This window comes from Colletotrichum tamarilloi (genome assembly GCF_030869305.1).
Source record: "Colletotrichum tamarilloi strain Tom-12 chromosome Unknown Scaffold_57.1, whole genome shotgun sequence".
NCBI lineage: Eukaryota > Fungi > Ascomycota > Sordariomycetes > Glomerellales > Glomerellaceae > Colletotrichum > Colletotrichum tamarilloi.
The window spans coordinates 67,390-83,705 of record NW_026849439.1 but is presented as its reverse complement, the minus strand read 5'-3'; the positions used below and the strand labels follow the sequence as shown (position 1 = coordinate 83,705).

General features: G+C 53.0%; 6 protein-coding genes across 6 annotated transcripts; 1 reads left to right on the top strand and 5 right to left on the bottom strand.

The window, feature by feature from the left end:
- Positions 1-269: 269 nt before the first annotated feature.
- CTAM01_11074 (RNA recognition domain-containing protein) lies at positions 270-1,812 on the bottom strand (the record flags this gene model as incomplete). Its single annotated transcript, XM_060527086.1, has 2 exons — positions 270-1,671; positions 1,733-1,812. The coding sequence occupies 2 exons, from the start codon at positions 1,810-1,812 to the stop codon at positions 270-272; spliced, it is 1,482 nt and encodes a 493-aa protein (XP_060378256.1).
- A 1,328-nt stretch (positions 1,813-3,140) lies between these two features.
- On the bottom strand, positions 3,141-3,641 carry CTAM01_11073 (uncharacterized protein; the record flags this gene model as incomplete). The annotated part of the gene is made up of 1 exon (XM_060527085.1): positions 3,141-3,641. One exon carries the CDS (start codon positions 3,639-3,641, stop codon positions 3,141-3,143), a length of 501 nt encoding a protein of 166 aa, XP_060378255.1.
- Positions 3,642-6,070: 2,429 nt separating this feature from the next.
- CTAM01_11072 (uncharacterized protein) lies at positions 6,071-6,556 on the bottom strand (the record flags this gene model as incomplete). Its single annotated transcript, XM_060527084.1, has 1 exon — positions 6,071-6,556. The coding sequence occupies one exon, from the start codon at positions 6,554-6,556 to the stop codon at positions 6,071-6,073; it is 486 nt and encodes a 161-aa protein (XP_060378254.1).
- A 2,637-nt stretch (positions 6,557-9,193) lies between these two features.
- CTAM01_11071 (uncharacterized protein) lies at positions 9,194-10,328 on the bottom strand (the record flags this gene model as incomplete). The annotated part of the gene is made up of 2 exons (XM_060527083.1): positions 9,194-10,003; positions 10,083-10,328. The coding sequence occupies 2 exons, from the start codon at positions 10,326-10,328 to the stop codon at positions 9,194-9,196; spliced, it is 1,056 nt and encodes a 351-aa protein (XP_060378253.1).
- Positions 10,329-10,948: 620 nt separating this feature from the next.
- CTAM01_11070 (ribosomal protein S24e) lies at positions 10,949-11,782 on the top strand (the record flags this gene model as incomplete). The annotated part of the gene is made up of 3 exons (XM_060527082.1): positions 10,949-11,031; positions 11,282-11,529; positions 11,706-11,782. The coding sequence occupies 3 exons, from the start codon at positions 10,949-10,951 to the stop codon at positions 11,780-11,782; spliced, it is 408 nt and encodes a 135-aa protein (XP_060378252.1).
- A 1,824-nt stretch (positions 11,783-13,606) lies between these two features.
- CTAM01_11069 (serine/threonine-protein kinase SSN3) lies at positions 13,607-15,044 on the bottom strand (the record flags this gene model as incomplete). The annotated part of the gene is made up of 2 exons (XM_060527081.1): positions 13,607-14,919; positions 14,999-15,044. The coding sequence occupies 2 exons, from the start codon at positions 15,042-15,044 to the stop codon at positions 13,607-13,609; spliced, it is 1,359 nt and encodes a 452-aa protein (XP_060378251.1).
- Positions 15,045-16,316: the final 1,272 nt, after the last annotated feature.

The following is a 16,316-nucleotide window of genomic DNA, read 5'->3' as shown; positions in this document are numbered from 1 at the left end:
AGGTTGCCGCGGTGCATCTCGACAGGTCAACGAGATATTGTTGTTGTTCATGAAACACGAGCCTTACGCGGGCGGCAGTGGCGATAGTGGTGTCAATTGTTTTTGTATTTCTTGGGGTCTACATCTGTGGCTGACCGGACTGCTGCAAGGTGCGGTCTGGTCAACGGCGGCTGGGTATAGTTTTGAAAGAGCATTGTCGGAGACGAGAAGAAAATGAGATGCGCGTCTTGCAGTTGCTGCTGCTGCTGCTGCTGCTGCTGCTGCTGTTACTATCTTCGTCTGTCCGAGTCTCGATCCCTACCTCGATTCCGATTGTCCCAGTCTCTGCGGTCTCTGCGACCCGAATCCCTATCGTCACGTCGCCGTTCGTATTGATCGTGCCGTCGGCCGGAACCGCGATCATCGGATCGGTATCGATCTCCATCTCCTCTTCTGTCCCTATCCATGGCCCTTGAGCGTCCAGGGCTTCGACTGCGTCTCCGCACCTGTTCCGATCTGGGTCGATCTCTTTCCCGTTGATCTCTGTCTTGCTCAGGCTGCTGCTGCTTATCTGACTCGGGACGACGGTCTTTGGCGCGCTGGTGGCGACCCTTCATCTCCTCGTCCCCGTACACCAGATCGTAATCGTCTCCATTTCGCTCGTATTCGTCACGGTATTGCCGCCTCTTTTCGAGCTCGTCAACACCTCCGAATCCACCCCTGGACGCGTGTTTTCTGCGCTTCTGGTTTGTATCGTCTCTCCAGACCTGTTGCAGCTTGCTCACACTCTGCGAGAAGTCCACGTGGATACGCCGATCGTCAATCAGGACATCCTGCATCTTGGCATAGGCAGCCTCGCAGGACGCCTTGTCAGCATATTCGATAAAGGCATACTGGAGACTGTCGCCTGTCTTGGCATCACGAATGACCTCGCAACTCAGAATCTTGCCGAATCGGCCAAAGATGAGCTCCAGATCGGTGTCCGTCGTGACGGGGTTGAGCTTGCAGACGAATAGGACGTTTTCAGGGGGAGCGACCTCGGCAAACGGCAGGTCACCCATCATTTCCAGAGTGAGAGCCTGGGCCCGTGCCTCGCGGTCCCTCCGCCGCTTCTCGATCGCCTCCTCATCTAGATCATCGTCTTCGTGTAGCGCAGCCTCGTCCGCGATCCGAACAGTATCGAGTTGTGACTTGGTCGGAGGAGGCGAGGCGCTGGGCTCTCGCAGCTCGGGGGGATCGGGGTACGGGTCATCGAGAACGATGGTGTGCTTGATTCGAATGTCGATAAGGGGGTGCCCCTTGTCGTCTACGATGGCCTCGTTGATCTTCTCCAACACGTCGAGGCCCTCCACGACCTTGCCAAAGACAGCGGCCTTGCCGTCCAAGTAGTCCGTCTCATCGCCCAAGGTGATGATGAACTGAGAAGCCGCCACGCGCGTATCCGGGTCGGAATCCTGGGGCGCCGTCGCCATGCTGACGGTGCCTCGCTCGAGATGCTTCAATTTCGGGTGGAAGAAGGCCGGGAACATCTTCTTGGAGCTGTCGCCCGACAGCAGGCCCCAAATAGAGGTGCCTCCATCGGACTGTTTCGATAAGGGTCCGAGAGGATCGCCGGTCTGGAAGGAAAAGTTCTTCTGAACAGAGTGGACTGGTGAAAAGTTGTAATATTTGACTTTGCAAAGCTTCAGGAAGCTAGAGGTCTTTGGTTAGCTGAGCAAGAGCGTTGTAGCGCTGGCGGTGAATCGCGACTTACTTTTCGCAAAGCTTTGGCGCGTAATCGACCAGCAGGTCAATCACGATATCGCCAGAGCTGGTTTCCAGAAGCACTGACATGGTGGCAGTAGGAGCCTCCTCTCGATCGCGTCGCCGTCGTTGTCGTCGTCGTCTGTCTAGCCGTAGGCAGGTTTGGTCTGAACGGAGCTTTCCAAAGTGGATTTTGCCCTGGGCGCAGCGGATTGACCAAACACAGGAAGATCAGTGAATTCGAATCGTCTCTCTTCGCCAAGAACAACAAGAGGTATCCCAAATGCGAAGCTTTCCGCTAGGCTCAGGCGGGCGGGCGTTCGGTGGTGGGGGTTGCAGCTTCGTGTGTGAGGTGCGTGTTGGCTTTTTTCCAGCTTGAAAAAAGATGTTTGCAGTCAAAGTGATGTAGGTGCGGTGCGGGCCAGTCCGCGAGGCAACGCCAACGGCAGCAGCTCTCTCGTCACATAGTGCGTGCGTCCAAACTATATTTCATTTGCACGGTAAAGGAGATCGGCGAATTAGAGGATGGCAGGGACAATGTCACAATGTTTGGAATCTTGTGCGGATTGCGTGCCCCGGTTTTCAGCAGTTTGAGAGCTTTTGGAGCTTGGCCGATTGGGCGTACGAATAGGCTTTTTGGGAAAGTCTGATGTTTTTGGATTCGTCCATTCTCTTATTTCGGCACCGCAGCAGAGCAATGGTGATCATTTCCACATCATGGAGCTCCCAAAGGTAGGTGAGTTATACTAGACATGCACCTCCAACTCCGCATGCATCATGGTGATCTCCCGGGTCCCGTCATGCTCAGACCACTTCAACACCACCTCAGCACCACTAAGCTATGCATTCATCACGAGTCTAACCAGACCGATTCAGACATGATATCAAATGTCAAGGATGGAGTGAAAGGTATGGTAAAAATTGGTAATTGGTGTCGTTTCAGTCATTACAAACTCTATGGACCAGATGGCTGTTTGTGTGTGATATTCCTGCAACCACCGATGAAAGAAAAAGGAAACCAGAAGTGAAAAAAGGCAGATTGGCTGTGGTGTATTCCAACAAGCCTTCGCCAGTAAAACACCAAATATCCGACAGGCGAGATGAGAAGAGCATCTTCACCTGTATGCAAACCCAGCTTTTCCCTCTTTGTGATGGGCAAAACGACCCATGTCGTGCCATAATCCATGTCATGCCTGTCCTCGGCAAAATGTTGAAATTCCCACACAAATCCCCTCTCAACGCCATTCGACGAGATGGTTAATCTCCTTGTCAAATCCAACGCCTCATGAAAAAGAAGAATCCGGTGCATAATTAGGTAGGTTGAAAAAGAGGTAGGACCAAAAAGGCTCAAAATATGCTGCGCTTTTTGTGTCGATCCGCAAAAAGATGAGAGCGTGAGATGCCTCTGATTAGAAAGCTCATGGCGCGCTCTTGCGTCGTCTCTCAGAACGAAGTTCCTTTTCCGTGTCCATAAGACGGCACTGCACCCACATGCGAAACGAGCTGTCGCTCCGCACCTGCTCGCAGTTGAGGAGCTCCATCAGAGCCCGCTTCATGCCCTCGTTGACGTCAAAGAGGCGCTGCTCTTCCTCGGCGACCGCCCAGATGGTGGTCTCGTCCGCGATGGGCGCGAGTGAGCTGCTGCGGCGGGTCTTGGGGCTCGATAGCGACGAGCGACGGCTTCGGCTGTGGTGCCTCTTACCGCCGCCGCCGTTGGGGTACTGGCCAAAGGGCGAGCAGGTGCTGCGCGTCGGGGACACGGACGGTGATGAGGAGAGCGAGGTGTTGGAGGTCGTCATGGGGCGGATCGTGTCCAGGTGCTGGCGGAGCTCCTCATGTTGAGATTGAAGAACTAGATATTGCTGGAGGGCAAAGTTGGAGGTTTGCTCCTGCGAGGATAGAGTGGTTGCGGCGGCCATTTTTGATGTTGGTGGATATGGTAATGATAGTGTGCAAGTAATGTGTCTTTGGGCTATTGACGAGCCCATCGGAAATATGTGTGTTTGAGGGTGTGGATAAGACGAGTATATGGGCTTTTTAAAGAACCCAGGCGAAGACAATGTTCGGAAGTGATATCGAAAGGTGCTTGTTTGAGTGTGAGTCTGTGCGTGCCTTGATGAGTGATGCTCTCGTAGTGACGGAGGTGGATAAGTCGATCCGATGTCGTCAATGTGATGTGGTCGAGTGAACACCGCAACGGTTCTCAATAAGACTTATATAGAGTGCTGGCACTGTTGGTTTGTTTATGATTCTTCTTTTCGCCTTCGAGGAGGAACAGAAAAAAGGCGTTGGTTCAGGTTGGCGTTATGGCTGGGAGACGGGAAGAGTAGTTGACTCGTGATTTTGGGCCAAATCGTTCGAGTGTGAGTGAGCAGGTGTCGAGTACTAATACCAAATGAGGTACTTTGAGCCTTCTGCGACTCCTGGAGCTACTGCCCTGTCGATGGTGTCGATCAATGGTGGATCCGGCGTCCTTTGTCTCCTTTCAATCGAACCCCCGTTGGCGTGCGAGAAGAGGAGAAGGCGGGCGGGCGTGCGTTGGAGCTTGCGGGGGTCGCTGGTAAACGGTCTCGAAAAGCCCCTCTCAGCTGTCGGTAATAAATGTGAAAAAGAGGAGTAGATGCAGCAGCACAAGAGGGCGTGGCCGTTGTCGGGCAGATGTTTGGTCAGAGATTGAGGGCCTCTTCTGGGGAAATGTAGAGGGCAAGGGGGGAAAGGAAGATCAAGTAATATGTATGTAAGGTGTGGTAAGGTGTGCTTGTTTTGTTTCTCTTGCGATAGGCGTGTGAGTGGACGGTGTGGTTTATTATGTGCCTCTCTCCTCCTTTTGCAGTTTGCGGTGTGCACGTCCGATGCAGACTCGATGCAGACAGATGCAGGATAACGCAGCCAGCTAGGGAGCTTCCCCGGTAGTCGAAGCTGATGATGGCCTTTTGGCTTTCTTGGTTGTATTTTATTAATAGGCACTTGTGGATGACCCGGAAGTGATAAGCGGAGTCTTGGGCGATGCGTAAAGAGGAGAACTCTGGAGACTCTCAGTAAGAATCGCGTTGTCGCCGGTCTCCGATCTCGTCTCTCTGTGTGTGGCCGTGTAATAAGGTATTCCAGGATATGGCAAGACTCAGGTACAGCAATCAAAGCTTGGACTCCCTCGTGGAAATGGCACGTCCAATGGCGCCAAATAAAACTGCAAGCCACAGGGCGTTTAACCCCCAGCCGGGATGTGGTTGACAATGTTCAGGTCCCGGTTCAGGTTGTGTATACAAGTCCCACTGCTAATATACAACGTACGGAGTACCCGCGTTGCAGAGAAAAACAGGGTAATAATGGGGGTGGGTAATGAACTCGGTAGTCAAGACCAAGATTCAGGAGTAAAAGAATAATTGGAAAAAAAAAAATAAGACAGAATATGTGCGCGCGAGCTTGGTTGCCAAGTGCGTAGGGGAGTGGAATGGTGCCGGCCGACAACCGAGAGGTGGTCTGGAAGCCTTTTTGAGAACCCACGATGCCTTGGGTAGACCGGTTCAGGTTTGTCGCCGCAGAGTCAAAGCCCAACCAACTAAAAACTTTGCTAGCTTGCAAGTGGTTGGCGGTGTTTTTCCTCGTCCGTGACAGAGGGGATCCGGAAACTTTTTTTTTTTGTTTTCCCCTCTCCTCTTGTTGGAGTTGGTAGTTATGCTTTTTGGGGAAGAGGAGGTGTAGGTAACCCCTGGACAGACAACTTTTGGGTTGTGTGTGAGTGTGTCTCGGTGATGTGTGCGTCTGTCTCTGCCTCTGATTTGTGCGTGATGATACTGATACCGATAATGAGGGGAGCCCGACTACCTAATAATGGCGGCCGATAGCGTAAGACGGGATGGGACGGGGGTATGGATGTCTGGGAAATGGGTGTGGAGGGAGATACTCTCCACAGCCCCTGGTCCAATTAATAGACCCGGTCCAGCCCGGATGTGATGCTGAACAGAGTGGGAACAACAGCGTAATACGAAGAGGCACCGCTGGGAGCGAAAAGAGACTGACAAGTTGCGTGCTGGCTGCGTCAAAAGTCGTAGACGCTGCCACCGGTCGGCCAGTCACTCAGTCCCAGGCTGGGAGGGGAGAGGGTGGAGGCCGGTTCGCTGTCGGTGGTGCAATAAACCTGTTCAATGTTGCGCTATTCCGACAAGAATAAGAACGGCCACGGCGTGCGTCTGGTTCATGCAGCTCAGGGGCGAGAAACGCCGCGACTAGTTGGTCCACGTTGTGGCTGGGCCTTGTTCTGTTTTCCGTAGCGCAGCCCGCCGGAGACGATAGCGCTATCTTTGGGTTGTCCTTTTTTGCTGGTTGTTGGCGCCCTGGTACGAGTTTCCTACCCAAAGGGGCGACGTGATGATGATACGCAGGGTCGTGTCGGCGTGGCGCTGCTAGTGCCGACTTGGGAAGATTGTGATACCGACGATGCGGTCGGGAGAGACGATAACAGACTTTGCTGATTAGGTGCGAGAAGCGAAATCGACCTCAGCTGGCCGCTCGTGTGTTCGCTAGCAATGTTGTTGCCGTCCCGATGATGTGATGCCAGAAAGTCTCTGGCAAACGGTAACCGGGCCTCTTTCAGCTCTTGCCCGCGGCTTTTGGAGACTAGGAAGTTCACGAAGCTGAGCTGATGATTGCGTTGTTTATGCTGTTGCTGATGCTGCTGCGCAGGCCGGTGGCTATGCGTTCTCGTGTCTGCGGAGACGGCCTCTTGTTCTCGTGATTGTCGCTGTTGATGCAGGAATTGTGGTCCGTGTTCAAGTTTTTGCTGGTTTTCCGAGGGTCGTTCGGGGGTGATCCAAGTTATATCACAGTGATACATAGCAATGCAGGGAAGACTGGCGATAATCAACAATGTCTCGTCGAGGTCTGGTATAGATGACTTGTATGTGAACTCTGTGTCGAGAGGGGGCTTGACGCTGATGAGGCTGGTGGCATTATGTAGGTAACTCTGGATAGGTCTCATCCCTAACGAAATGATTCTGAGCACAAGTGACGTACGTGCCTTAGAAAAGCCCATGTGGCTCAACACCGCTTGAGGTCTCACATAGGTACGAATTTCAATCCCACGTTTTCCAGCCTGGTTTTACCCCGATGAGGTATTCGTCGGGCAATTTCTTTTTCTGTTGTTTCTTTGGTGGCCCCAGGTTAGGTATTGCCCATGGCCCGCTAGCACTCGCTTTGAATGGAAGCTCCCCGGCCGGCACACGTTTCCGAACAGACAGAGTGTGGCCAATGCTGGAAGGTGTTAGGTCTTCCCGCAAGCGCAAGGGTAGGATCCGGTTTCTTGCTCTCATTTCAGATGAAAGCTCACACTTCGTGTCGCGGGAGATCCCTTGAGCGGAACGCCTTCGTTCAGCCATATGGTTGGTCTATGATCTCAAATACAGCCCAGGGTCGAGACTGGCGGGAAATATGACGGCCCCCAAGAAAAACGGCTGAACGGTGAGTGTCTGAAAGGTGTACACACCGCGCGGCTCGGGGGCGATAAGATACTTCGGTTCTGAACTTCTGACAGGTCGGAGGTAAATCAACCTCGTGTGTGGGTGCATGGGATGGGTACCATGGGGTTGTGGTGGTTCAACACCAAGGTCGAAAGTGGGTATGCAACCGGACATACGTCCGGAGAGAACTTCACCTTCTCAGTTCGGTTTACTGGCGCCTGTATACGTAGCTCGACCAAGTCTTGGGGTTTGCTTCATCGTCAAATGATCGGTTGGCGCCAGGTAGCTCTGACAGTCCAGGCTCTGCGATCGACGGACAGCGTACGCAACCTAACCGCAACCACAAGACCAAGAGCCTGGAGGCACGGGGTTCGTACCTTGCAGAGAAGGCGGCTTTCGGGTCCCAACAGAAGGAATAGCGGCTGGCGGTCGATCCAAGCATGTTTTGACAAGTCGCGGACCACACCCTCCTGAGTACTAGCACACAATCAACTGACCGATCTTTTCTCGTAGGGCCAGCGCCGGCCCTTTCGAGCCGAGACATTTTGATGCTCATCCTCGGCGGATGCGATGACTTCATAGCCTCGTTTCAACCGCTTCACGGTGCCCTGCTCGTCTCCGCATTTCTTCGTTCCCGCTTCTCTGTATTGACCTCCAGGAGGCCATGCTCACTCCCCGTTCTCTGAATACCTTGCAAGTGAGGAATCATCAAGGGCCAGACCAGAGTCTCGGTGTATTGGCAATACGCTTGTGCTCTGGAACATGCCAGTCCGCCCAATTATGAAGCGCCCCAAGGCTTTTGGCATTTTGGCCGATGTGCAGGGGTCAGCTCCTTCGTGCGAGCCACACGACCAACCCCTAACGTCACTGTGACTGAGCTTGCTTGCGTGGTGTTTGCCATCCTTCATTTTTCTGATCGTACTTTCAGCCACATATCTGGAAATCGACAAGATGACGTCCAGCTGGTCCATCAAAAGGTCGTTTCGTTGTTCACGAACCAGCCGGAGCGTCATGTCCGTTCCCGGTTGCCAGCGAAGCGCCTGAGCCTTACGTAAAGTCCATTTCTATGTACTCAACAAAGCTTTCCGCGTCGAATTGAGTTTCTGGGGTGCAGACCGAGGGTGGCCATCGAACAAGGTGACCCCTCATCTCAGAACGCATCCGGTGCCTTCCAACTCTCTCCGCGTCCTGAGACTGCCGAAGCATCAGACCATTCGTTCTTGGACCCAGAATGCGGGGAAGCTGGCACTGGGGTGTGCATGAGGTTGACAGGCAATAACATGATAATCGACTGGTCCCCAGAATTCCCAATGAATCTTGTTCATGGTGGCATGATGATTGTAAACTTGGGGTGCATCTTCATAGTTGTGACTTCGATCTTAGCCGTGGCCTGAGTACAGTTCCGACTCTTCATCGTTTGTCCCAAGGACGAGTGTTATTCGCTAGGTATTCGGCGCCTGATCCAAGGTCAACTCACCACTTCCATCTTCGCAGTAGGTATCTGCACATCCTAGGTTTTCGGGGGGCTTGCTGTTAGTGAGACGACGAATCGCCTGCTCCGGAGCTCGGCTTGGACCCTGATTTTGTTTGTGACCTGCGTAGTAGCCACGCAAGTCATCGCAGACCCTTGTTGGCCCTCCCTACAGGCTGCGTGGTGGAATGCAACCCCGAAGTATCACAGCGAGCTACTTTTGCCCGTGAACTCTCCTGATTGTTTACGGGTATTTACTGCACCTTACACTACGGCCTGCTTGTTATGATGCTGCTCACTAAGCAACGTATTCAATGGTGGGGTGCGAAGGCAAACTCGCCCCAAAAAGAGAAAACCGACATGGCGCTCTGAACTTTATGTTATACCAGACTGCGCGCGTGCCTTTTCGTGTGCGACAAAGTCCGTGTAAAAATAAACGGGTCTCCGTTTGATGTGTGATTATTTGATCATGATCAATGGCCAAAGCTGATAGAAATGCGCTGTGTTCATGGTCAAGGTATCACGCCTCGCCTGACATGCCGCCTCACCACAGCGCCCTGGTGGTTGGCGGTGCTGAGAGTCGGCAAATCCGAATAGGTACGCTGTCGTTATAGAACGGTCCTTTTTGCTGTTCCCTCGGTGGTATAGGAAACTCGATGTAGCTCAAGCCCATCTCACGCTGACGGCAAAGGCTACAAAAGGCCTCGAACGTGACCTCGTTCCGCTGCGTCGCGGATATCAAAACCTGCACGGCAGGAAATAGGGCAAATAGTTCCTCGACGGTTGCGATGAGGGCCGGGATGATGCTCTGGTCATAGGTGATATCTGCTCCGATCACAACGTCAACGCTCTCGCCGTTGTTCCACTTCTGGTCCTCTGTCCCCACGAGAGCATGTCCCCATCGCAATTCCATTGGTCTGATAAGCGTACTTTCTTGCAGTTCGTTGAGGAAGAAGCTCTCTGGTAGGTTATTGATCACATCATCAGATCCATCGGAAGCGACAACGTGCGTGGCGCCGAGATGTTTGACGCAGAGGATCGCCAGGTATCCAGTACCTGCACCGAGTTCGAGAACTCGCTTTCCCTTGACGAGATTTGGGTCTTCACACAGGAACTGCCCTAGATGCAGCGCGGCTTCCCAAGTTCGGAGACCCGTGGTGCCAGAGGCAGAGATCAGCGAGCGGGCCTCAAGCAGTGTGATGTCAGGGGAAGGCGAGTGCTGTGACCGGGGGCTCTGCTCAAGACCACTCAGGTGATACGTGACGTAGGATTTCTGCTGGGCAGAGGACACCTCAGATGGGACTGGAGTCGCGAGAGATTCGGACAAGACCGTCATGAGATCCTCGGAAACTTCCTGGTCATAGTTAGAATATGCCGGTAGCTGGCAGCAGAACGTCATGCCACGGCGCCGTTTACAGGGAGTCAAGACTTACATGTTGGTCCCAGTCTTCGATGCTGGACTCTATCCTGGCGACCAGTTCCTTTAGAACCCGGAGACGATATCTTGCAGGAGGGCTATAACGTGGTGCTTCATCCGAGAAGAGTTTCTTGTAAATGGTATCTTGGGCGGAGGCTTCACGAATGATCTCCGCGGTAGGATACTCAAGTGTTGGCTCCAGTTGAAGATACTGGTAACAGAAGCGGTCCACGGACTCTGATATGCGTTGGGTTCCGGCCATGATTGGGGTTGGTGATGTGAAACTCTGATAAATATCGTATGTTGCCTGATTCGGTGTAGTGTAGAGCCTCAGTTCTGGATGATGGTCCGATTTGTCTTTTACGGAGAGAGATGATCGTCTGGCCAAGATATGAGATTTTGCATGAGGAACTAATTTCCGAGGACAAAGGGTCCTGCGGGTTCCATCAGCAAAATCCCAGAGACATGGGTTATTGAAAAGACGGTGGTAGTCGGAGCTTGAAGTTGGAAATGCTCTTGATCTCTGGTTTGCAGTGCACAAAATGCGCAAGGGTTGTATGCTGACTCAGAGGAACGTCGACCACGGTGCAAACACAGTGCCCGGGAAGCCAAACATCACATGACCAATTCCAAAAATCATGCTGGCCCGTGCATCCACTGACCCCACGTGACTTTCCATTTTTCGACCCAGGCAGGTGCGGCGGATCCTGAGGCACTTTCTAGGGCTTGCCCACCCATTAAGCGACACCAATCCCCGCCCAGGAAAATTCACGTCTGTAGCCCCGTCACAAACCTCTCGAATTTGACGATATCACACCTTTCGACTCTTCTGTCTCAGCGCCAACCCATCTCGACAGACAGATCAGCCCCCCGACCGACAAGATGGCGGACGTCGACACCCCCGTCACCCTGCGAACTCGCAAGTTCATCCGTAACCCCCTGCTTGGCCGTAAGCAGATGGTCGTGTGAGTTTGCCCCTCCAGATTTATCATCATTTTTCCCCGAGAGAGAATCGCGCGCGTACGAAAGGATATATCGAACGGGAGGAGGAGAGGAGGAACACCAACAATCGACACTGCGATATATCGACAACGACTGGATCGAGACTCGGATTGGGAAACGGACGGACGCGCGCGCGATGGATGGTATCGATGGGACATTGTCAATGGGAATTTCGAGAGACAGAGGAACTGCATGCTGACGGTTTTCTCAAAGTGATATCCTCCACCCCGGCCGCGCCAACATCTCCAAGGATGAGCTTCGCGAGAAGCTCGGCTCCTTGTACAAGGCCACCAAGGACCAGATCAACGTCTTCGGTCTCCGCACCCAGTTCGGTGGCGGCAAGACCACTGGTTTCGCCCTCGTCTACGACTCCCCCGAGGCCATGAAGAAGTTCGAGCCCCACTACAGACTGGTCCGCGTTGGCTTCGCCAGCAAGATCGAGAAGGCCAGCAGACAGCAGCGTACGTCGAAGCTCCAGTCAGCACTTTGCCACCGCAGCATCATCGTATCGCTGGGTATCGGGACAAGACTCTTTTCGTCTGGCCCGAACCTTTGTCGTGATACAGGTCGCGGTGGCGAATCTGATAACAACCTCCCACATCAAGCATTGATAACTAACACTACTCGCGCTCTACAGGCAAGCAGCGCAAGAACCGCCAGAAGACCCTGCGCGGAACGGCGAAGGTCAAGGGTGCCAAGAAGAAGAAGGAATAAGCGGTTCGCCCTTGTTGCCTGGGGTCAGGCCAACAAAACGAGGGGAATTCCCCGGATCATCCGCAAGAGACCGTGGGGCGGCGTTGGTGGAACAATCAAAAAAGAACAATTCAAAATGTCGTCTTGGGCCAATGTGGTTGTTTCTTCTTCCGCTTGGGGGGGATGTCCTTTCATTTTTTCCGAAATGGGGAGTTTGTTCCAACTCTGGCTGTGTGCATCTTATTCGATGAAACAAATGCGGCTTTTGCATCATCCCCATGCGTCGGTCCGGCTGGGTTTATGTCGGCCACGCAAAAACAACTAGAGTCTACGCGGCGTGATACGGGGGAATGGGTTCATGATTCTCTCAAATATGAAATGCATCAAAAACACGTATCCCGATTGTCCCCCCTACTTTCAGTCCATGACGTTACCACTTGCTGGGTGAGTGTCTTTGTTCGTCTGAGTGTCACCGCGACTTCCATCGCCCTCCGCCAGTAGCAATACTTCATCAACGTTCGGGTTGATCAACCTGGAGGTGCGTAGCATTTATCACGACCCCCATTCAACGTCGGTATGCTCTATTCAGACACTTTTTCTTAGTGCACGATATTGCCACTTGCGGGGTGGCTATCTTTCCCCGTCTAATTTGCCATGAAGCCCATCCCTTCTCCCAGCAGCAGCTCTTTGGCGGCCAAGGTCCTTCATCGGAGATATCCAGTTGCCTGGTAGCCTGGCCCACGTCCTCTTAACCGATGCTCGTGCAGTGGAAGTGGAGAAACTTTCTGACCGAACTATCACCACGAACACCACGACTGGGGCCACGAAAACACGACAGCTCCATGCCCGGTATGCTGCTATACACAGGTTTACCTTTGACTACCATTACAAAATACCTTAATCGATAATAGAGGTTTCTTGGTGGCGTTGTATCCTATTCGAGATCTTTCTCGCCAATAGTAATCCCCATTTACACTCCCATCTATATATTCCCAGCTGTCAACAAGCAACAATTCTCGAATCCTTAAATCACTCTCCCATCCAATTTCTCGGAACTCAAGCGCAAAGGTCATTATTCCCAGACCAACAGCGTCTACACCCACTAGGCTTCCCATGATCGTAGTCCACCTGTGAACCCGTAGTGAGACGGTTTTCCCGCCTTTGACTTGCCAAGAGTCAAGTTCACCCTACTCAGACAGAAATGTCTAGATATACCCATTCGTCATCCCTATGGCTGGCCGTGATGGATGAATGAGATTGAAGCTACATGAATTACAGAGACTTCTTGTACTTATCCTGGGGTTTGAAAGTACTCCTCATCTGACAGTTCAATAGTAGCGGAACGACGGGATTTATCAAATAATACCTGAATGACTACTGCGAGTCATGGTAGATATCGTAGGGAAGAGACAAAGTATTCGGAATTCTCGTTTCAGTGACCACTCTACCAATCCTATAAGACTCAATCTCTTCCGCCCTTAACCATGCATAGCCCATCGACGCTATTCTCCTATCCCACCATAAAATCTGTCCATTGCATCTCTCAACCGTTAGCCACAGGCCTCCCAGTTCCAGAAACACCAAATCTCACCCAGAGGGCCATCACAAAGCACATAGGGAAAAAATTCACTCATTCTCCATGTTCAAAACTTTGGAATTATTTCTCTATCAATCGTGTAATGGTGGTATTCATGCAAACCCCATCCCCCAAAAAGCCCAACCTCAAAAAAACGCCATTGTACCACTGTCTATATCTTTCACATGACACCAGTGGAAACGCCGTACCATGCCAATGCTTTGATCCATACCACATACACCAAGACCAAAACACACAACAAGCCACCTTCAAATCTCCCTCAACTTCTTCGTAGGCCTAGCGAGCGAATCATCAGGCAACCCACTCCTCTTGGTGCCAGGCAGACTACTCGTCCGGATATCGTTATCATCCTGACTGACCCTCCGATGCGGGTACTCATTCTTCAACCCCTCAAAACAGTGCGCATTCAACCGATCACCCGTCGAAAAGAACGGATGCTGCAGCGCCTTGGCCGCAGTCAACCTCTCCACGGGGTCGTACTCCAACAGGCTCGCGAGTAACTTATACCCCTCAGCCCCCAAGCTCGCCAGCGGCGCGCCGCCCCCATTTCCACCTTGCGGCGCCGACGTCGCGCTGCTCGAGGCTCCCTGCGATATAGTGCTGTAATACCACTTTTCCAAATTCGAGCCGCTCGGCGCGGGAGGGTGGTGACCGTACCCGTGTCCGCGGTGGTGACCGTGGTGACCGTGGTGATGCGGCGTCATGGGCGGCTGCAGCGTAGCGAGCTGCGGATACTCTGGCATGGCGGACAGCAGCGGCCAGCGCTCCTTGGACGGCAGGCCCATGATGTCGACAATCTTCTGCATCTGGTTCCGCTGAAAGGGCACCGTCTTCTTGCTGTCCATCTTGGCCTCCTCGCCCTTGAAGATGGGCCGCAGCGAGAGCAGCTCCGCAAAGATGCAGCCGATGGCCCACATGTCGATGGCGGGGGTGTAGTGACGACTCCCGAGTATGAGCTCCGGCGCGCGGTACCAGATCGTCACGACAACTTTATCGCCGCTGAAGAGGGAGTGCAGGGGCTTGTCGAAGCGGCGGGCCAGACCTAGATCGCCAATCTTGACTTCCCCAGCTGAGGTGACCATGATGTTGGCAGGCTTGAGATCGCGGTGCAGGACCCAGTTGGCGTGTAGGTACTGGCAACCGTTGAGGAGCTGGAACATGATGCTCTTGACCGTCTGTGGCGGGATGGGATGGCGAGGGTTTTGCGTGTGGTGGTGAATGATTTGCAACAGATCGTGCTCGGCATACTCAAAGACCATAAAGATGCACTTGTCTTCCAGGATGATTTCGATGAGCTTGATGACATTGGCATGCTTCAGCTCACTGCACAAAGACATCTCGCGGATGGCAGACTGAGAGATGCCCGTATACGAAATCTGTTCACCCTCCTTGTCGGGCTTGAACTTCTTGATGGCAAACTCGCCGGTTTGGCCCTGGCGGCCAAGGGCTTTGTAGACGCGGCCATAGGTTCCGGAGCTAATGAATCCGACGACCTTATATCGCTCGATAACCCGGACCTTGGGCTGATAATTGATGTGGCCGAGGCCGCGGTCTGCTGGGTCTGTGAAAAATGTGTCAGCGGGTTTGAAAGTGAGTGAGAAGCAGAAGCAGAGATGAAATTGGGAGAGGATGCCATATACAAGAGCTATGACTGTGCAGGCCGCCGTAGCCTATTCCCCTCCACATGTTTGAGAAAAAATATGTGATTGTGAGAGAGGTCCTTTTTGTGAAAAAAAGGAAATGAGACAGGCGATGCGAGCGACGAGAGGATTTAGGGAGTAAACACAATATGCACTCGCTCTACAGACAACACATGTCTCTTGATCCCGAATACACCAGGAGGGATGGAATATCAGGTGAGGCTTTCGGGAAGCAGCAACACACGTGGTGACAATCGCCAGGAAGAACACCTCCAAAAGCAGGCAAAGCTCACCGCCGATCCAAGAGCAGCAGGTTCAGGCTTCGGGGTCTGGGTCTGGGGCTGACTGCGGCAGGCAGTAGGCAGTGTGGGCTGGAGTTCGCGGGGTGGCTCTAAGCTTTAAAGAGCAAATAGGCAGAGAAGCGGCGCCGGCGGAAGAATGCAGCCTGCCACCCGTCGAAACACACACTGGACACACACACACACACACAGCACGCACGGCACAGCTCGCGAAGTTGCGCCGGAACCCTTTTCCTCTCGGCTGAGTGCTCAATGATCGTGTGAGATGCAAGGTGGCGGTGGGGAAAGGGAAAAATGAGGAGACGGCAGATGCAGGACCCCCGAAAGTTATGTATAGGTTGTATTTCTCACGGCGGGATACCCGGTAGGATGGGATAGGATGGGTGGAGGTCGAGGAGGATTAGGATTGGATTGGATTGGATTTGGAGACGCAGTGAGGATATGTGCTGGGATATGTCTCTGAATGGGTGTGTATGAAAATTCTCGGAAAATGGGGCGAAGGCGAAAATGTGGAAGAGCAATAACAGGCGAGCTGCCGCTGAATGATGGCCCCGATTCCCGAGAGCTTCGTTTCCTCAAAGATCCAAAGGGTCTTGCGGAGGAGTGAGCGTGAAACTAACTACTGCGCAATGCCTAGGACCGCGGATGTGGAAGTGAATGTGTGGTGTATGGCGTATGGCGTGTGGTGAATGAGAGTGAGAGTGAGTGGAGGAGTGAGTGAGAGAGTGTGTGTGCAGTGCAGGAAGAGACGTGCAGGATTGCGAGTGGGAGGGGTGCATTCGACCAGATACGATTCGATACACAAGACGGATGGAACACCCGGGGTGGTGGTCGACGATCGACAAGAGGAGAAAATGTGGATAAGATTATACATTAAAAGAAACGGGGTTTGCAAATAGGGTACGAGCAGGCGACGGCGGCGGCCGCGGCGACAGCCGCAACGGATGGATGGTGGAAGCGAAGCAGCGGGATGAACAAGAAATGTACAATAGGTACTCTCTGCGTGCTCTGCGTGTGTG